Here is a 20,796-nt window from a genome sequence, read left to right on the forward strand (position 1 = left end):
AGATGAATGACACATGACTGAGGGCTATATTTTGTACAGATTACTTAAATATGTATCTGATTATAAGACATGCATTCATATGAATACGCCATCCTCACTCTGGTGATCAGGCCAGCTCTCTGGCACTAGCCATTCAGCCAGGCTTCATTTCAGTCAAGTGCTGGGTACTGGGGGCTGATAAATAGGGCTTTAGACTTGCTTTTTCCCTTTTGTTTACAACAGCCAGTGTGCATGCATCTGCTCCATGATTTATGCTACTGACGCTTAGTACGCCCACTGACAGTCACTGTCTTTGCAGCCGATGTGATGAGTAGACTGGCTAGTCTTGTTTAAAACCAGGAATGAGGAGGGGAAAGTCCCACTCACTTTGTCACAAACAATAACACAAGAAATCCAGCTGGAAGAGGGACTCACTACTCCCACACACTTGGCCATTTCTGCAAGCCCAGGAGCCAGCAGGCACATTCTGCTGCTTACATTTGCCATGTTTGGAAAGTCAGAACACGGCCTGCTCTGTGCTGTGCTGCCCATGCGGATAAACCCAGCCTGCACTCCCCAGCGCAGCAATACCACAGCCCGTCTTCTTCAGCATGCTGGATACACGGTACCTAAGCCTGCATTTCCCTATCTAAGGGATCCCGATAAAGCAGATCACATCTAGTGGTTCAAATTATTTGTAGGTAATTTTCCATCAAAATATGTATTTAAAGTAGCTTCAGTTCTGCCTTTGGGAGGCCTAAGGCTCTCCATCAGTGAAACGATCTGGAAGCTGCTTTGAAAATTTGTGTCTAGAGAGGAATACCATTTTGAAAATCTCCCTGTCTCTGAAGGATCCATGGCCTCTAAATGTATGCTGCTGTATTCTGACAACAAAAATTACTCATTTTTGTTTCCATTCTCAGAATGCCACCATTTGCGACACTTTCCTTGAAGGAGCTGTCACCAGCTGTTTGGAGACAAATAGCATTTTTCACTGAGCCGTGACTGGCTGCCATTCTATGGAGCCCAGAGCAATGAATTCCTCTCCTGTCTCCAGTGACTCACCATGCCATTTGCCCCTTTGGAGCCCGCTGTTAATATCAGTGTGTGTGCCAGTACAAAGGATGCAATTATAGAGAAAGGACAAGATCTCATTTTAAACAGAACATGATGTATGTTGTTCCACATGCTTGAAAAAGATCAACTTCACCTTCACCACTGATTAGTTAAAATAAATGACACACGGACTGTAGGAGAAGCTGGGAGGGGATATTAGGGATATGTGTTTATGCACTGCTGTAAATTTGCAATCCATGCATTCCAAGATAAAGTGCAGAGACCAGAAAAATTATTTCTCTGCTTTGCAGAATTAAGGTTCCAGAATGAAAACTGAAGCTACAGAATCCCCTTCAGCCATATTAAAATTGTGATGAACCAAAACTTAACCACTGGAATTTTAAAGGGCCAAATTCAGTATTCTCTAGCAAAAGAGTGCATCCTGACTACTTTTATTTAAAAAAATCTTATCTATAGAAATTTGGCTTTGTAAGACTGACTTATATCAACTGTAACTCCAAAATGAATTCACTCCCAGTTTTGATACATTATTTAGCATTGCCAGGAAAAAAAAAAACAAACCGCTTTTCAGATACTTTTGTCTTTGAAAAGATTAGAACTTAACTTTATAGTCAAAGGCCTTATTAGCACGGTCTTCACAGATCAAATAACCAGTTTTGTGGAATTCATGTTAGTTATTTAAATTGCAGCAGATGGTAATTTTTTCAGTGAAGAAAAATTTCTAGCAAGTTGCTTTAGGACAAGATAAATAAGGTTGGTCTTCAGATGCTTATAAATGAGGATCTGTTAAAGCTGCAGGCCTAAAATGCAGATTTCTTGTCAACTTCAATTATGTTCTGTGAACCCTAAATTATGTAGTTATTTAAAATCAACCAGGGTAAAGAAAAGCAATTTTGCCGGCTTTTTGTTGTTCACACTCATGCTAAAAGATGGCGAAGTGACTGTAGTGCTATGAATTCTGTGTCAGTGAGAAACAAATGCCAAGCTCTGGAATTACAAAATGACTCAGAAGGACCTGACAGAGGCTAAAATGAGAAGAACAATTTCTTCTGGAGAAATCAAAGTGGAAATGTGCTAAGCATGACATCAATGAAAACCTGCGATTTTTTAGACACAGAAAAGCACCTGTAGGGTAGATTTGCTAAGAAATCTCTACAGTTATTTCATGTGAGATATTTCACTCACAATGCCACAATGGTGTTGCCACTGTTGTTTAATTTTAATGTGAGTGTTTGCTCACAGGAAAGAAGCCAATTTTGAAATTACAGAAATGACCATGAGCTCTATTTATTAGCTATGCAAATTCACTAGGCAAATTTTACAAAGTGAGAGCACAGCAACTTTGTTGTTTTCAAACAGCAGAATAGTTTGTGCTCATCATTCTTAAAAAAAGAGCATTTGAGGAATGGATTATTTTCTGGAAATCACATGCTGGTGTGGGAGCTAAGAATCTGGGAAGACATTATCTTTCTGAACCTTTGCTGAAGATTGGACATATAGGATGTAAAATTTAATTACAAAATTAACCAGATTTGAGATCACTAATTTGTCCTTCAGTAGAAAACTCAACATCAAAACAACTTGCTACCTCTTGGCAAGGAAGAGACAATATATTATTTCAGAACATTATACAGAAAAAAAGTCAAGGTCATTGCAAAATAAAATCAGAGAATGAGTATTATCATGAGATGCAATTACTATAGCTACCTAAGAAGAAAAAAAGGTAACAATTAAAGAAGTAATTTAATCCAAAAAACATTCACATAAATGTGAGTATGTCTCATCTAACATATGCTGTAAGTTACCATTTAAAATCCTAGCCTATTCTACCTTCTTCTTAGAGAAGAAGGAAGAGAAGTTTTTTTTTTTCTTCTGATATGGAAGTCCCGGGTCATTGCAAATGCACAGCAATCAGATTAAAGTCAGAAAGCACCGCAGCCAATTTAGTTGCACACAGTAAAAGATGATCACTTCTTCACTATCAGCTTAAACTCAGGGCTATTTTAGCGTCTTCCATCATGCAGGAAGGTGCATGCTTTTGCTCATCTGTAAATCTGTGCAAAGAGGATATTCCTCAAACTTTGAGGTTTTAACCCCCGGACAACAGCAACGTCTTGTAATAACTACACAAATCTATTTGAATGTTCTTGCTTCTTTTAACTGACTAATGTATGAGATTAGTCTTAGAAAGGAAACTAGGAAGATGCTTTCTGGGTATAAACAAACATCTTACAATTATGTTGAAGGTCTTTTCTATAGACACATTAATTCAGAATCCTGTAGCTTTTTCTCTAATAGCTCTGTGCATCATTCAGACTCTCAAAATAAATCTGAAATAGTGCTTGAGTGAGGACTTTTGCCTTTTGTACAAGCCTATACTTCTTTGCTTACCAGATAAAGGAGCAATAGACAGCATGCTGGTATTAGAAACATACCGTTACCACAAATATTTTCTTATGCCTGACCTTTGTATGAGATGTGTGATCTGTGCATGCATGTTATCTCTGTGAATATATTGGGTAGTCACAAACAGAGAGATACACAATTGGCTGTATCTAATTATTTCCAATTTATATGAGACATAAACTGATATTAAGGGCTTGTTTATATTCTAGCAAACACACAGTTAGGGGTGCAGAGCTGAGAGACCTAAATAGTTTCTACAGCCTGTAATTGTAAAATGAACTTGCATTCATGACTGTGTCTATAAAGTTATCTGGGAATGATGAAGAGCTCCTGCCAAAACACCTGGCTGGATAGCATACAACAGAAAAAAACCCCTAAAGCTCAGGAAGAGTCCATCTTATCTCTGGTAGGTGTTGGAGGCAAAGGAAAGAGCATCTGCTGGCTACAGACTGTACAGCCTGCTTTTAAGTTGTAAACAATAGACTTCTACAAAGATAACTTGTGCCATAAAAAAAGGCTTTCAGAGGACTTCAGTATGGTATTTGTTAATCTTCACTAATATCTGGACAACCAACCCATATAAGTATTTGTGAAATTAACCTTTATTAGCCAGGATGTCCACAGAAAGCAAACAGAATCCCTTCCTGCCGTTTGTGTGCATTCACAGCAGAATCTCTGTCTGATTGAAAAGTAAACTTTATAAGGAATGTACCTGATTGAACATAATTTAATCAAGGAGCTGGGCTGGTCATTGTTGTTAAAGAATATTTAAAGAGGAGAATTTCTGAAATGCCTACACAATTAAATTTACTAACATCAAAACCAAAATGAGATCACTACAAACAAAAAAAATAGTCAAGATTTATCAAAGAAATAGTTTTGATTTATTTTTTCAGTACTTATACTACTGCAATTTGGGATTTCAGAACCATCTCCTGAAGGGTTTACCTTTTGAGTCTCAAAACAGAGCCCTGAGGACTTTGGGCTGTGCATGCGTCTAAGTGCCTTCATCACCTGGGGTGAAGCAGTTGCCAATAAAGCAATATGCAAACCAAAACACTGAGCCAACAGTAGAGGTCAGGCATGAACTGCAGATTTCCTCTCCAGATTTCTTGCCTGAGCAATTTATACTGTTCACTGTACATCCAGAAAGATCTGGGGCATCTGTGCCCAAACAGCAGTAGATAACAGGAGCGGGAGGAAAGAAAAAGACTTTCCTTCCCAAAATGAAACCAGACAAAAATACAGGTACTAAGAGCACTGTCATGGGACAGGTGAAGAAAAAATGGATAATAACACTTGGCTTTCTCTGTGAATAACTCAGAGCTCCATCTAGCAACTCGCTCTTGCCTGCTAACTGTCCTACAAGATCAAGATTTCAAAGAATAATTATAATCACAAAACAAAAAAAGAGAAATTATAAACTTAACCTATAGACTGTTAAAACTGGGGAACTTTGACCATGCACACCCCTACATTAGCTGTGGCTTGGCTTTCGGAGGGTTACCATTGCCACTTGCTGGGCCGCATTACCCCTTGTTTGTCATGCTGCTTCATTAGAAAAAGGGGAAGTATCAGTCCTCCTTCATGTTGTGGCCAGAATGCATGATGAACCAATGCTCTGGGCTACCCAGGTTGCCCTGTTTTGCCTAGTCTTATGCTCACATTTAAAAAAAAATTAACATAAATTAGGTCAGTGCTTTAGTCAAAACAGATTACCTGAATTTTTAAAGCTGAGAATTAACACGGACTAATAAACTGATGTTTGCTGGGTTATTTGAAAAAAAAGCATTTAATTACCCCTTGCAAATGAGGACACTTCAATGCAATTCTCCCTTAAATGCAGCTGTCTAGGACACTCATTTAATGTTGAAACTGGATTTGAATGGCAGGGATTTGGACTGAAAGAAATGACTCATGTATGGTCTCCAAAATATGCTTAAAGTTGCAAATGGAGACCAGCCAATCAACAAAATGCACTGAATTTTCTAGGCCTGCCTTCCAACTGTGGTACATTACACCTACACCAGGCAGGAGCTTAGGCATCATATTACTCAGTTATGCATTTTCAAGCACTGAACACTACACCCTAGAGCTATGGCTAGTTTTCCTGTACCTAGACAAATCACCTAGCACCTGAGCCCGCGCCCTGCATCTCTGCTGGGGATTTAACCATCATGTGTGCTACACCATTTTGCCCATCTCCCTCCTCCCCAGAATGTGACCAAAGACAAGTTCCCAGCTGAGGCCAGTAGGGACTGGCCCTGCCCTGGATCTCCACCCCGGTTACCTTCCCTGTCCCGCCTAGGGCACTCAGCTGCTTTTCCGGCTAATTCCTGACTTTCACAGCAGCAGCCGCTGCTGGCAGATGGGAATGACGGAGCACTCGGATCGGGAGGGGAATGGGAGTTGGGAAGGCAGCTCCGTGGCCCTCAGGGACCTGACGCCCCTTGGCTTTTTGGCTAGTGCAGGCGGGACGGCGAGTCCCGGGCCCGCAGGCCGTGCCACCGACGGGCGGGGACGCCCGGAGCAGCCTTGGTGCCGCGGGACTGGGCGCCGCGGGGGGAGGGCTGGTAGCCCGCGCCCCGCCGCAGCCAAGGCCGCCGCAGGCGGGCGTCAGCTGGCGGGGCTCGGGGACTGGCGCTGCAGGCGCGGGGAGGGCCGCGGCTGCCCGGCGGGGGCGGGGGCTGTCCCCGCTCTTGTCTCTATAATGCCAGGGCTGCTGCGCCCGGCGCGCCACGGTGCTTCTGCCGTGGTGACAGCCCGCGGGCGGCTCCGCTCCCTTCCCTCCGGCCCGCGGATGCTCAAGGATTAGGGAAGGGAGGGAAATCCATCAGGCGGAGAGGCAGGACGCGGAGGCGGGCCGTCAGCGTTCCTTCGCTCCGCTCCGCTCCGCCTGAGCCGGCAGCGCCGTAGGGCGAGCTCCGGTGCGGGCACACGAAGCGGCCGAGCTGCCGGAGGTTCCCCCGGGCGCTCGCGGCTCGGCCCGCACCGCAGCCCGCTCGGGGCCGGCGGAGCTCGTCAGCGGGAGAAGCCGCGGCGGCCGTGGCTCTCCCTCGCCGTGCTGGTCTCCCGGGATGGGCCTGCGGGAGCTGTCGCTCTGGCTGCTGGCGGCGGCGGGGCTGGTGCGCGGTGAGTGAGGTCGGCGGGAGGCGCCAGGCGCGCAGCGGGCACAGCCGCCCCGCGCTGCCGCGGCCCCTCGGCTGCCCGCTCCCCGCGGCGCGCCGCTGCGGCGGGGGCGGGCCGCGGTCCCGGGCCGCGCTGGGGGCTGGCCGGCGCCGGGAGCTGCCGGGAAGGGACGCGGGAGAGGGAAGGAGCAGCGGGGATGGGGGAGGAAACTCCGGCGAGGCGCTGAAGCGGTGTCTGCTTCAGGGCGAGTCCGGCGCTTTCCGTGGAGCGAGTTCAGGAGTCGGAAACAGGGGAGAGTCCGCCTGGAGCGGGCTCACATCCACAGGACCTGTTCCTATCCTGACCCAGATTTCTTTGCTCACTGAAACTGCCGCTGTGCCTGGTCTACTCTGTTCCATCCATGTGGACCTGCTCCCTTTCCCTCCACAGAAGAACGGCAGAATAAAGACCTTCCCTGGATTTGACGTGTAAAAAGAACAGAAATCCCTAAATATTAATGTTTATTAATGTAATGCCTATTATCTCTGCCAGGGACACTGTACCCCCCTTTATTCACAGCTGCATGAACAGAGAGCAAAGTGGAGAGTACTTGACCCAAAGAGTTCTCGATCTGAAGCAGTCTGAGAGCAGGATTCAGTCTAACCTGTGGCCATTTTTCTCCTGTTGTCTTGCTGATGCCCTCTGCCATACCCGTGTTCTGCTTTTCTGGCTATAGATATGCCAGGGCAGCTGTCAAAGTACAGGTAGTGTGTTTCCTCTTCATCACTTCTTGCTGTTGGACCAAAGGGTGCATATGTTGACTGAGCATCATCAGCATTTAGGATTTATCGCTCCTAGCCACCCAAGAAATGATCAAAGAGGGTATATCCGTTACAGTCTGGGATGAAAACAAAGAGTGATTAGTTTGTGGCAAGATATTGTTGTAGTAGCTAACGAACTATATGAATTACAGTAGTATTTTTCTGGGAGTGCAGCAGGTAAAGTAATAGATACATAGCATCTGATAGCAGGAAAAGAGCATATGCCTTAGCTTTATTTTCTGATGTAGAATCCTAATTGTTTATCTATTTATTCCTGTGCTTGAAGAGTCCCTGCAAGGAGAGTTCCAAAGGAAGCTTTATAAGGAACTGCTGAAAAATTACAACCCTCTGGAGCGACCAGTTGCAAATGACTCACAGCCACTCACTGTCTATTTCACCCTCAGCCTCATGCAGATCATGGATGTGGTGAGTCTGTAACCTTCTACAAAACTATTTAAAAGGGCGTATTTTTCCATTCTAGAATAGAGATTTCTGATAATGAAGGAAGACTGCAAGATATTGGAAGGCACAAATAATTCAAGACAGAATGCCAAATTTTAAATGCCTTTTAAAGCTTGGTGGTGTCTCCCATTCTTTTTAGCAGTGTGAAACAGTTAAAGTGAAGCTCAGACTGCATACTTTGCCTTTTGAATCCCTAACTGTACTTAGAATCAACAAGAAGTGTAGTCTTGTGGGGGTGGGGGGTATGTAAAACCCAGGTTCTTGATTTCTGGTGGTCACTAAAAAGCTTCTTATTGTTGGAGGCTAGGAGGGGAGAAAGGGGATGTCCTGGCTAAAGTCCAGATTATATTAGTTCTTATCTTATTTAAACAAGATGACTGCATTCTATACACTTAAACTTTAGCTGCTTTATTAGCAACCACAGTTGTTTGGTTTATCAATAGATAATCCCGTGCTACGCTTGACGGGATTATACATTGCACTGTAGGACCTTTTGGGTTCAAATATGAGTCATTTAATCTTCACTCTGTCACAGAGATCAAATTCTACATGTGTGTGTGTTTACAGTATTCACTTCTACTGAATTCAGCTAGTTATGGCAACTAATAACAAAGTTAATTACTTTAAGCAAGAGGTAAACGTCAAAATGCAGTTATCATTCCATCAGATGTTTAAAGTTTGAGGCACAACAAACTTTAAGAAAGACAGAATTATTCGTGTCAGGTGACTTGGTTTCTGTTGCCTTACAAGCTGCTGATTGCCAAAATCCAGATACTTTTCATTTAGTATTTGAAGGTCAGCAAACTCACAGAGAACTCTGCATGTTTAAATGCTCAGAGTTTATATGCTAATTTTTGCAAGTTTCAGACTTATTAGACCTAAGGTGAAAACTAGAGTGTGTATTTCCAGTGTGATAGTTACTATTTGCTCAAGTGAAAGCAGGCAGTCGTAGTCAGTGAGCTGTTTGTGTCAGTGCCACTAAAGCCAACGGGCAAAATATGTCAGTTCTATCTTTGTCTACAGAAATTGAATTTTGATATTTGTGATACTACACCAAACAGAACTGAAACTATATGGAGTCATATATTTGTTGAGTGACAGCAAGGGAAAAATACATGTTACGCAGAGTGCGAAGATTTCAAAAGGTGCTGGCAGACTGAACTGGATGCAGACTGTGACTGTACTGCATGAGCACCTGAGAGCTAGGAGAGGTATCACACCAAAACTTTGATGTGAGACAAAAGCCTATACCAGTGGGCTGATAGAACAAATGACACTACCATCCCACTAACTATGTGGGCATGCTTTTGTTATTAACAATGCTTATTCTGGATGGGCTTGGAGACTTTGGAAGAAGGGGATCTCCTTGCACTGAACACTTTGCAGACACGAGTAGTAGGTGACTCCTAGCACAAAAAGTCGGTCTAAATAGACAAGTAAGCAAGATGCCTTTGGACAACAGAAGCAACAGAAAAAAAGTGAAAGCAAGGAACAACGTGAAAGGAATGAACAATACTGTGTTAATAAAGGATATATTAAATTCACGATTCTTCTAATTGGATTCCTTTAGAATAGCTCAAGATAACACAAAGAGGCATTCAAAGAGCCATGAGGGCAGGTCGGATGAAAATAAGAGAAGGAAGCTGAAGTGAACAAAGGGCAGTACAGGACAGACAGTGCTTCAAGGGTCTGAATGCCTGGGTTACTGCTGCAGCTGTTTCACTGGCTCAAGCCTTCATGGGTCTCTTGCCATCTATAGCAGGGAATGTGGAGGACTGGACAGGAATAACCACTTGGCTCTCTTGGCCCCATATAACTGGTGTGATGGAGCTTCAGTCTACCTCATGTTTCTAGTGCATCAGGCCCCTTAGTTGTTTCTGCATCAGCTCCTACTGGCTTGGAGCCTTCAGCTGTATTTGTGTATCTCTGCATTTAGTTAGATTTTTCTCTTTGTTAGTAATAGGCCAGTATGTTCAGGAAAGCTTAGCCAGTCTGTTTAAGGCCTGTTCAAACTGAGCACCTAAACTTCACATTTTAATGTATCTGTGAAGATCTCAGCACAGTACATGGTGTTTCAACTGAATCTTAAACCAGAGTTCAATAAAACCGCTTCCCCATCAAGGGCTTAGTTTACAAGGCCTTCTTCTACATCTCTTTTTGGGAAATCTCTTGCTCCAGGAAGTGCCTTCTCACAGCTAGTGAAGGAACTTTTGCTTTGGTACAGTATGGTATAGTTCCCTTCACAAAGCATTTTTGTACAACTGTGTGTTCAGGAGACATTTCTCTAGTGCTTGGTTTATTTTGATGGCCAGGATAAAACCCCTGATGCTGTCAGGATTTTGTTGTTTGGTTGGACATACAATTAATTTCAGAATTACTTTAGAACAGGAGAATTCAAAAAAGCATTTTGATCCAAAATAAAACAAGACTTTGAACAGACCATTTTTTTCCCCAGGCTTTCAGAAATTGCACTTTTGGTGTCATTCTATACAGACATTTTTGGCCTGGCTATGTTAAGCTAACAAGTTTTTATTAACCACTCTAGGAAAGGTTTATTGGATGACCAAACCCTTGCAGTGATGGTACAGCTTACAGAAGTCTTATTTTTGTCATAAGAAATGGTTCCTGAATAGAATAAGCTTAATGCCTGTAAGACTTTATTCCTACTTAAATTGCATCTATAATATATAAGGTTTCCTTTGCATTTCTGTGAGTTAATAGCAGGTCTCTCACTTCCCCAGACTCCTGACATGGCTATAACCATGCCCTTGACTACTGTATGAACACTCGGCTGCTGGAGACACAAATGGCTAAAGGCCAGCAGGCAGTCAGCTTTGCAGAGTTACATTCTTCTGGAGTTGTCAAGTTTAATTAAAACCCATGCAAATCGAAGGGCAAATATCCACTGATGACTAACCAATCTGGGTATAGTCTATGATTGGCAGTCTCGGCTATATAGGATTCAAAAAGGCGTTTTGATCCTATGTGCCTTCCAAAAAATTGGGTTCAGTAAGAAGCCATAGTTTTTGTACTGGCAGTTTAGCTACAACTCATTCTGCTTACTATAAAACTGACTGCATTTCTTTCTCAGAGATCCAAGATTGACAGGAAAGAAAGAAACCAACCATGAAGTAAATTAAGCTTCACACTATAAAACAAATGGGTTTTGTTCATTGTCAACAAGAAGCAAATGCTGGTGGGAATGACAGCTACTTGCAGTAACAATTACTGGTTTAACAAGCTAGAAACAAAACATGTCACCATCATACTTTCCTGTAGTTTATGTATTCACTTTAATGGCTTCTCTGCTGATACCAGCTGTACTGGGAGTTAGACCTACCCAGAGAAGATCCGTCAAATCCCTGCCAGAAGAGATTGAGCCTGCTGCTATTCCTTGAAGTCTATTCCTTTCAACTCTGACTTTGCTGATAGGAAAGAGGAGACAGTAAATGAAACTTTTTCCAAGTACAGTGGATGTTTCCTATCTTACGGTTTTAGTTTAACCGTTTCCTTCTAAAACTATAAATTATTTCTACCCTATGCTTGCAGACATGTTTTTATTAGTATTGCATATTAATAAGCATGCTAGTATCGGGACTACATAATGAGACCTGTAAGTATCAACTGCCCCAACTTAGCTTAGTTCACTAGAAAATAAAGTTAATGAACTGTCTAATGACAATGCAAGCTGGCATAGGAAATTATGCAAAGTGTTGCTAAATTGGGAGGTGAAACAGTGGCAGGATGAGAAAAATGCAGTTTTGGGGACACATGAATGAAGAAGAGAGCTTGGAAACAGAGAGTGTGCTTAAAAGTAGGAATGCATGGTAGACCTGAGAGATAGCAAAGAATTTTGGAAGAAAGGTTGAATTTTGGTGGAAGAGAATGGGAGGTGACATGGAAAGAAATGAGTGTACTTAAAAAGAAGCTTCTGTGTCAAGTTAATAAGAACTTTCAAGCCAGAGATCCTAGGTATGTTGCAGTTTGCTTTATTGCTGTAGTCCTTAATAGAACAATCACTGGACTTAAGCCTTTGCAAATAATTTTGCAATTAAATCATCCTGGATTGGAAAAAAAAGGGGAGACAACCAACTGACCAGAAGTGCTCTTCAAGGACATTTGAGTTATTGTAATATCAGAAGATCATGGATTATATCAGAAGATGGAATAAGAGGTTTCTTTTCCTTTTTATAATTATTTATTTCAGTTTTCTTGAAGTGAGAAGTACCAGGAAATTTGATGAAGGAAATTAAAAATAACCTACCTGCTCTCTCTGATTTGCTGAAATCTTGTTTCAAAACCCTTTGCTGGAAAGCAAAGTACGTTGGACAAATACCCTGATAATAAACATCTTTCTGGATCTGAATCAGAAAATATTTTGAAATATCTGACTTAAGAAAACAAATCAAATTTAGGAATAAGCACAGAAGGAAAATCATAACAGGAAAATACTAAGGGTATCTGCATTTCTTAGTGGCAGGAGAGGAAGAGAGGCTGATTGATGTGCATAGTTGGTTAAGGTACTGGCTTCAGTACCATGTCAAAAAAATAAGGAACATGATGTAGAGATGCTACTTATGTTTCTCTATAGTTCACCTCATGGAAACCCCACTACCTGCTCAAAAAGCTAGTCTTTGGCCTCTGCCTTTCTAGGTGGTATGAACTTAACTTACGCTTAGGAAAAAAATAGAGCATATGAGTTTTTGAGAAACAGATTCTTGAAATCTGCTGATGCTATACAAATTCCACAGTGGATAAAATTACAGCTACTACTTTAAAAAAAAAAAAAAACTCTGTCGAGACAAACACCTTCTAACATTCTTATTTTGTCTTGTAACATCCAGTCGTGTAGTAGCATCAGAGGAGAATATTCAGCCGCTACCCGTTGGTTTAGAGCAAACGCTAGGAATGGACCCAGCAGCAGTGCTATAGCTACTCTGCTACATCTCATGCACAAAAGTGAATGGCGTACAAAACCAAATATAATGATCACAAAGTAGCAATTTTGTTCCTAGCCTGACATTGTTACAATAGACATATTTGTATCTACTGTAAGTTAACACAGTTAAGAGAAATGTTTCTGAGGGAATTCCATCCCCAAAAGTCAGAAGATGAAACCTTAGAAATTAATGCAAAATGATCAAGCATTTACACTGCAAGTTACTGCTGAGAAACATAGAAATGGCAAACTGGAATACATTGAGATATACAGTGATAGTTAAAACTCAGTTTTAACTGTCGTCTAAACAAGTAGAAGAATCTTGACTATTAAAGCTTTTTGGAGAATAAGGCCTTGGTAAACCCACATGATAGAGAACTTTTTAGAAAGTCAGATGGAGGGCAAAACTAAAACTTAACAGTCTTTTAAAAGTGAAAGGACTGGTTTGACCCAATTTGACATACCTTTTTTTTTCAAAGCCTAAATTATGTGAAAATTTGAGTACTGTATTTTAAGAAATATTTGGATGCAGTGGAAATGATCCAGCCACTGGAGGCTTTGGTTGTATTGAATGATTTTATTTGAGGCCTAAGTGCTTTTTAACTGGAATCAAAGACAGGTCGCTATTGCCTCTGTGTGTGGGCAGAAATTAATATTTTTTTATTCATTCCATCAACTGTAATTGTAGTCACAGTCCAGACTGTCCTTGTACTAGATCATACAGGCCCTCTCCAGAAACAAATGGAAGACCTGCTTGCCCAGGAAATGGAAAAAGCAGAGGTACTCAATGACTTTTTTGCCTCAGTCTTCACTGACAAGTGTTTCAGCCGTACTGCCCAAGTTCCAGAAGGCAAAGGCAGAATGGGGAGTGAAGAACTGTCCAGTGTAGGAAAAGATCAAATTTGAGACCATCTAAGGAACCTGAATGTGCACAAGTCTGTGGCATCTGATGAGATGCATCTGCAGGTCCTGGGGGAACTGGTGGATGAAGGGGCTAAGCCACTATGTATATCTGAGAAGCTGTAGCAGTGCGCTGAAATTCCTACTGACTGGCAAAGGGGAAACATACATCCCATTTCTAAAAAGGGAAAAAAGAAGGTCCGGGATCTATACCTGCCAAGATCATCAAGCAAATCCTCTTGTAAACTCTGCCAAGGCACATGGAAAACAAGGAAGTGGCTGTTGACAGCCAATGTGGCTTCACTACAGGCAAATCATGCCTGAACTAATTTGGTGGCCTTCAATGATGGGGCTACAGTGTTGGTGGATAATAGAACAGTGACTGATATCATCCACCTGGACTTGTGCAAAGCATTTGACATTGTACTACACTGACATCCTTGTCCGTAAATGGGAGACAATGGATTTGATGGATGGACCACTGGGTGGATATGGAATTGTGTGGATGGTCACACTCAAAGAGCTGCGGTCAGCGCTCGATGTCTGAGGGGAGGGCAGTGACGAGTGGCGTTCCTCAGGGGTCAGGATAGGGGCCAGTGCTGTGTAATGTCTTTGTTGGCAACATGGACAGTGGGATCAGGGCACCCTCAGCAAGTCTGACAACAAGACCAATCTGTGTGGTGTGGCTGATGTGCTGGAGGGGAGGGAAGGGATGCCATCCAGAGTGACCCTGACAGGCTTCAGAAATGGGCCCGTGTGAAACTCGTAAAGTCCAACAAAGCCAAGCACAAGGTCTTGCACATGGGTCAGGGCAATCCCAAGCACAAATACTAGATTCTTTTAGCATCAGAATCATTCATATCATAAGAGTTGAAGTGTGCAAGACAGGTTTAAATAAAATTTTAGTGTAAAAATGCTGAAGTTAAGACTAGATGAATTATTGTATTGGGATCAGACCAATGACTTTGTCATATTAATTTTCATTAATATGTTGTCTTAGATTTTTCTAAGGCATTTCAGCAATTCTGCAACTGTTGAAATCATTCCTCTCTTCTGGAGCTTTCTGGTTTGAATCAAGAATTTTTACCAACATTCCCTGCAAAACTTGCAGCACTATTCTATGAGTATCCTAAGCTGATCTCAGCACTTTGCTGCTGAAAGAGTTGGTCTCACTGACATCTGGCCTCATGTTCCTACCCCTTTAGCTTGCACAAGTGCCTCTGGGACTAAGCAGTTGTCAATTTTTTCAGAAGTCATTTCTCTAGATGGCTTGTACTTACATTGGATTTAGATTAGTGTAAACTGTTTACAAACATCAATCCATGGTGGATCTTTTTAAAGTCTGTCACATATTTAGCCAAAAAACAAGCTAGTTCCATCTCTATCTGAGCCAAGTTTGGGAACTTGGGAGAATGCTGGATCAGGACCATCTCACCTTGTGAATTCTACAAGATTTGTGACAAAATGTCTTGTTGGATATGAATATATCCACTTTAGTCAACTCTGATCATAATTGATTTACTTTTTTTTACTAGCAGAAGAGTCAACATTTAGTAATTTACTTAAGAAAATTGAATTTAGTTCTTTATTTGCCTGAATATTCAAGTCCTTACTTATGTTGCATAACACCATTTAGTCAAGAATCTTTCATTGTTCCTCCAGATATTTACTACCCAATTAAATAATTTGCTACACAATAGTTTTCCCTTATTTTCCTGTTTCTCTTACTAATTTCTAGTTAGAGGTAAGAAAAGTGCTGAATAGTTGTTTGCATGTAGTAAGCAGAAGCAGAACCTCAAGAGAAATCCTGTTCCTTTAGGCTGTTCAACTCTCTTGTGCAGACCAAAGGAAAAATGAAAGCATGCAAACTTTTTTTGTATTCATCTGAACTCAGTTAAAGTTTGCTCATCCTACATTGCCCTTGGTTACTTGTATGAGTTATATATTCAAGGGCTTTTGTCCTTATTTCATTTTACACAGTTGACTTCAATGACTTACTTAACAGTGCTTAGCAAAGCCTCTGCCTAAGAATCTGCAACTCGGTATTTGTGATCAAATACCCTGGACCCACCAGGCAAGATAGTAATGTGAAATATCTTGAAATTTTAAAAAGAAAATTATGCTGTCATTCAAAGAAGCAGAACAGCTTCTGCAAAGAAACAAGACTACAAAGCAAACATCTCTCCCACTCCCCTTCCCCTTCCCCTCCCCCTCCCCCCAAAAAGGCATTTAAATCCAAAACCAGCCAAATCAAGAAGCTCGTTGAGAAATGGTGCTAAAGAAGTTCCTAAGCTGTTTATCAAACCTCAGCAGCCCCTTTGCAAACAATGCTTGTAGCAGCAGCTCATCAAATCTGCATCATTCTTTTAATTTTTAGCATTCGTTTTGTGTACATTAGAAAAAGTCTCTCAAAGCTCTATTTTTCTTACACTTTGCTGCTTCATCTTTATTCCCTCCATGCTAAAGGGAGAATCTGTTTGCATTTTCATCTTGCAAACATTTCCATTCTACCATGATTTATTCCTCAGAGTGTAGAAAACTAGAACGGTGCTGGGATATACTTTCTGATAGTTTTAGTTAGTTTAATACCTATAAAAGTTACTGGATTAAAATAGAAAATGAGTATTCTGCTTCCCCATGAAATGTTACTAAAAGATCTTTTCAAATAGTCTAAAATATTCTGGTTACTGATCTATTTAAATAAACAGAAAACAGCTCTCCCTACCCTATTATGGTGAGATGCTGGCATGCTACAAGAAATGGCAGCCTTATTTCTGTGATATTTGCTCATTTTTCCTGTGCTTTTAAATATCTTCTGTGTTTTTTTGACTATTTTTTCCTTCAGCACCTTTTTTTTACCTAGTCTTCTCAAACTGTGCCAGATCTGGAAAGATATTTTAAACACAGTCTATATTCTGTAGGATGGAATAGCAAGCAGTGAATTTACACTAATTTAAAGCAGTTTGCAGGAAGGAAAAAAGGGCTGACTAAAGGCTATAAAATCCTCTCCTGATGATAGTTAACTGGAGGATATTAGAGATGTTTATTGTATGCGAAAATCAGAAATTCTGTTATGTTTTCTGATTCCATAGGAGATGTCTTTGGAATTTTAACACAAATCAGTTGGGGTTTTTCTGTTTGTTTTTAACATGAATAAAGCAAAGCAGTTTCTCAAACATTTTCCCCATTCTTTGTGGTATAAATAATCAGCACACATCATAAACATTCAATTGTTTGTCTTCTAACTACATTGGCATGGATGCCCCATTAACTTAAAAAGTGAGTAGACTTCTACTGGTATGCTAGTTGTGATGAAGGTTTGCATCCTAGCTGTGAAAAGACATTTTACTATAATAATGTTTGCAAACTCCTGTAATCTAATAGATACTAGTAGTCCTCAGTAATCAGATAATAAAATTACAGCACAAGATAGAACTTCTGGGAGTCAGGTCTGGCTAGCTAATACTTACACAAAGCTTTCAATTTACAGAAGTTTAGGGACTGAAATGAGTATACTGCCTGTAATATTCAGAATTTTTCCTCTTTTTTTTTAAAAAAAATCATATACAGTTAAAATGAAAAGATTTCTGTTCTATTCAAGTACTAGACAGTACATCACGTCACTACTTAATATACAAGTTCGTGTCCTTTGCTTTGACCAATGTGGATGAGCTTGTTAAAATCTGTGGAAATTTGTATAAAATGTTTGAAAGCCTTGGATTTTTCTGTAGCAGTGTTCTTGTCTTTGGATAGTGGAGCTACATTGATCTCCATCAGCTGAAGATTTGGCTTTATAAAGTACAAATAAAATATTAGAACAGCTTTTTCAAACCTTCTTTGCTTGTGAAATTAGTTCCCTGTTCGCAGGCTCCTGGGAGACCTGCAGGTTCAGTCCCAACCATGATATGAGCCAATGGATTGTGTGTGCAGTCTAGTCTCTCTGCTCGTGTGCTGCAGTTTTTGTGCACACACAGACTAATTACATGCTCTATAAATCTGGTCTCCTTGGGAAAGCCTGCTTTACTGTGCACAGAAAGATGGGAGTTTGTTCTTTCTGGATTTGATTTACCTCTTACCGCAGTTTTAATGTGCACTGAGGAAGGAGCTGAAGTGCAGGTAGTTGCCTCTGCTAGACCCATCTCTTTTCTGAAAAGGCTCTGGAAATGCTGTGAGAAGATGTTGTGGCCTGGATGAATTATCTGGGGAAAAAGAAACCCACACATAATCATCACAGCCTCTGCCGTGCTCCTGTAATGTGATCTATGTGGGTCTACAAGTTGGCAGGAAAGGTGCTGCAGCAATTTCAGGGATGACAGCAAGGGAAGGCAGTGTGGATACAGTGCCTGCTTTTCTCTCAGAAAAGCATACACTATAAAAAGTTTTCAGTAATTTGTGAATCTAATAGTGCTGACAGTGGTTGAACAAAGTATTGCCAGTGGATTGCAAGCAAATGCTTTTCTATCTATGAACTGTGTATTAACATAGAAACATTCAAATGTTAATTACTTCAGATTTAGATGATACAGATGTGAATTCTTCAGTTTCTCCTGAACCTTTCACCATGTTTGCCTGAATAGTCTACTAAACAATCCAACTGTTCCCAATCTAAATATATCTCAGAGTTACAAAAAAGGCAAAAGAACAAAAAGGAAGATCTCACAATGGGTTGGCAGCAGAGAGCACATATGCACAAGTGCTTATATAAAGAAATCTTTTAACATTCACTTAGAATTATAAGTATTAATTTCTTTCTTACATGTTAACTTATTTATTTTTAACTTGTAATTTATTACGTAATTTATTTCCCAGGAATAACCATAAAAAGCCTCAAGTAAACTTATATTGAGTTAACTTTTGTTTAGGCTTGCATTTTCATGCCTGTTACCTGAAACTAGAATTTGATTTGTAAAAATGAAAAGCTGTTAGTGCTGGCTTCAGCAACTGAGAAGTGCTAAGAGCATGGTGTGAAGCCTTGTTGCTGCCCATTGGCAGCAACATAAGATCATGATATTTATCCAGTTAATCTCCAAAATCCTCTGGAAGTGATGTGAAGCCATATTTGCATGATCACATGTCCATATTGCCTATAGGATCCTCATAATGGGGTAACCTGAAGGGAAGATGATTGATAACCATGTGCAAAATTGGTGGACCCATGCACATGTTTAATTATATAACACTACTACTTAGGACTTTTGTTGGCTTGTTTTCTGTATTCAGCCATGTGGTTGGTATTCCCGTAATTACTCTCTATAACTACACAGTTGTGTCAACTATTTGAGCAGAAAGATACAGGTCTTTTACCCATTCCCACCAAGGCTTCTAAATGTATAAATGAAGACAGAGAAAATAATGAGCACTGCTAAGTTTGACTGAACCACTCACTAAGCTCAAGAAATTTGAATAAGCATTTTAATGGATTTTGGAGTGCTCACTCCATCTCTGACCCCATCAGACAGAAAAGTTCTCATAAGGGAGCATTTGCTCTTTTGTGTTTCAGAAAGCAGCAGCCTGAAGGACTGTGTAGGTGTTCTGATGTTTTAGTTGTGAAGCATTTATTATGTTGCATTTATGAAGAAAGAGACCTACAGTTGAATTTCATCGATATATTCCTCTCAGCCCAGCTCACTGTTTCCTCATTTGTCAGAGATTCTTTATGGGCATTAAAGAGACGTGGGAGCCATAAGGGTTTTTAGGGAATGTCAAAAATTAAGACCCTGTAAAAGAGGACTCTCAAAGCTGTCCCCCTCAGAGGATGCAGGGTATGGAATAACTAGAATTTCTGTAATGCTGATTCATCCTTTCTTTATGAGTTATTAAGGTGTCTTGGTAATACTTCTGTGTCAAGAGCTGCAGAGATGTTTGGCAGGATAAGCAAAGTATTTTTTACTTTACCCTTCTTCAGGGAAGTTTTTAATTGCTGTGGTGATGTTTGTGCTGTATCCTAGACCGAACAGAGACCCCAAGATGGTGGGGATAATGGATTATGTTACGTATCATAGGAATTTTGGAGCTACTCCTTCTTGCCTAATTTGCTTATGCTTGGAAAGATGGAAATAAAATAGTATAGTTCAAGAGACTGTCTGGGATGAGTAATGGCATTTTCCTAACTGGTCCCCTGAAGCTGACTTTAACTATGTCCATTTGTAGTGAACAGAGCTATTCCTCATGTTTCTGTCCAAGTCAGATGCCTCTATCTCTGTGGCTCTGGTGTTCCCCAAGAGTTCTGCAGTTTCAGCATGTGAACTGATGCTAAAACATGGACAATATGCTCTGGCCAGGTGTGGAAATTTCTGTTGCTATTATTCATTAAAACAGAATAGAAGAATACTGTCAGCAGGCTGGTGCTGGAGCTGTGTGTTCTGATCACACAAAGGGAAAGAGAGAGACATTTCTTCCTTAACTTTCTATTTTCTCTTTGAAGAGGCACTTCCCTTCCACTTTAGTTTGCTAAATATACATATTACAACAGCATTTACATATGACTTACAAACATTTTGAGGAGAAAGGCTTAATAAAAAGTCAAACACTTAAGACTTAAACTTGATCAGCAAGAATAACACCAGAGTCAAACTCTTTGATATAATGCTGTCCTGGCATTACTGGTACATCTGCATGTAACAATCTGACCTTTCAACTTCCATATTTTGCAGCTAACCTCTAGGCAAATAAGTTCAAAAGGGTTGATTCCCTCCTTTTTTCTTTTTTTTAACGCTGTCTAAGTAGTGGGGCTCTGGGACTCTTTGAAGCTGGAACACAAAAAGTTCCACTTAAACATAAGAAAAAACTGTTTCCCTGTTCAGGTGAGAGAGCCCTGGCACAGGCTGCCCAGAGGGGTTGTGGAGTCTCCTTCCTTGGAGGTCTTCAAGACCTGCCTGGACATGTTCCTATGCAACCTGATCTAGGTGAACCTGCTTCTGCAGGGGGGTTGGACTAGATGATCTCTAAAGGTCCCTTCCAACCCTACCATTCTATGATTCTATGACTCTATTATTCCTTCTTAGCCTGTGAGGGGTCGGTAGTTCCCAGATCTCAGTATGAGTTCAGAGATGGGATCTGTGTCAGACTGGCACTGATAATCAGCACCTACAGCCAGTGTTTAAC

The 20,796-nt window shown here is 40.9% G+C and overlaps 1 protein-coding gene across 1 annotated transcript in view; it reads left to right on the forward strand.

The window, feature by feature from the left end:
• Positions 1–6,510: 6,510 nt before the first annotated feature.
• The window catches only part of LOC104559034 (neuronal acetylcholine receptor subunit alpha-7), a 42,146-nt gene continuing 27,860 nt past the window's right edge, over positions 6,511–20,796 (forward strand). Inside the window, exons 1-2 of the mRNA XM_061999591.1 lie at positions 6,511–6,594; positions 7,678–7,817. Of these exons, the coding sequence (XP_061855575.1) occupies positions 6,540–6,594; positions 7,678–7,817 (195 nt within the window). The 5' untranslated portion in view covers positions 6,511–6,539. The remainder of the gene's footprint in view (positions 6,595–7,677; positions 7,818–20,796) is intronic.

Source organism: Colius striatus, chromosome 7 (assembly GCF_028858725.1).
Source record: "Colius striatus isolate bColStr4 chromosome 7, bColStr4.1.hap1, whole genome shotgun sequence".
Lineage (NCBI taxonomy): Eukaryota > Metazoa > Chordata > Aves > Coliiformes > Coliidae > Colius > Colius striatus.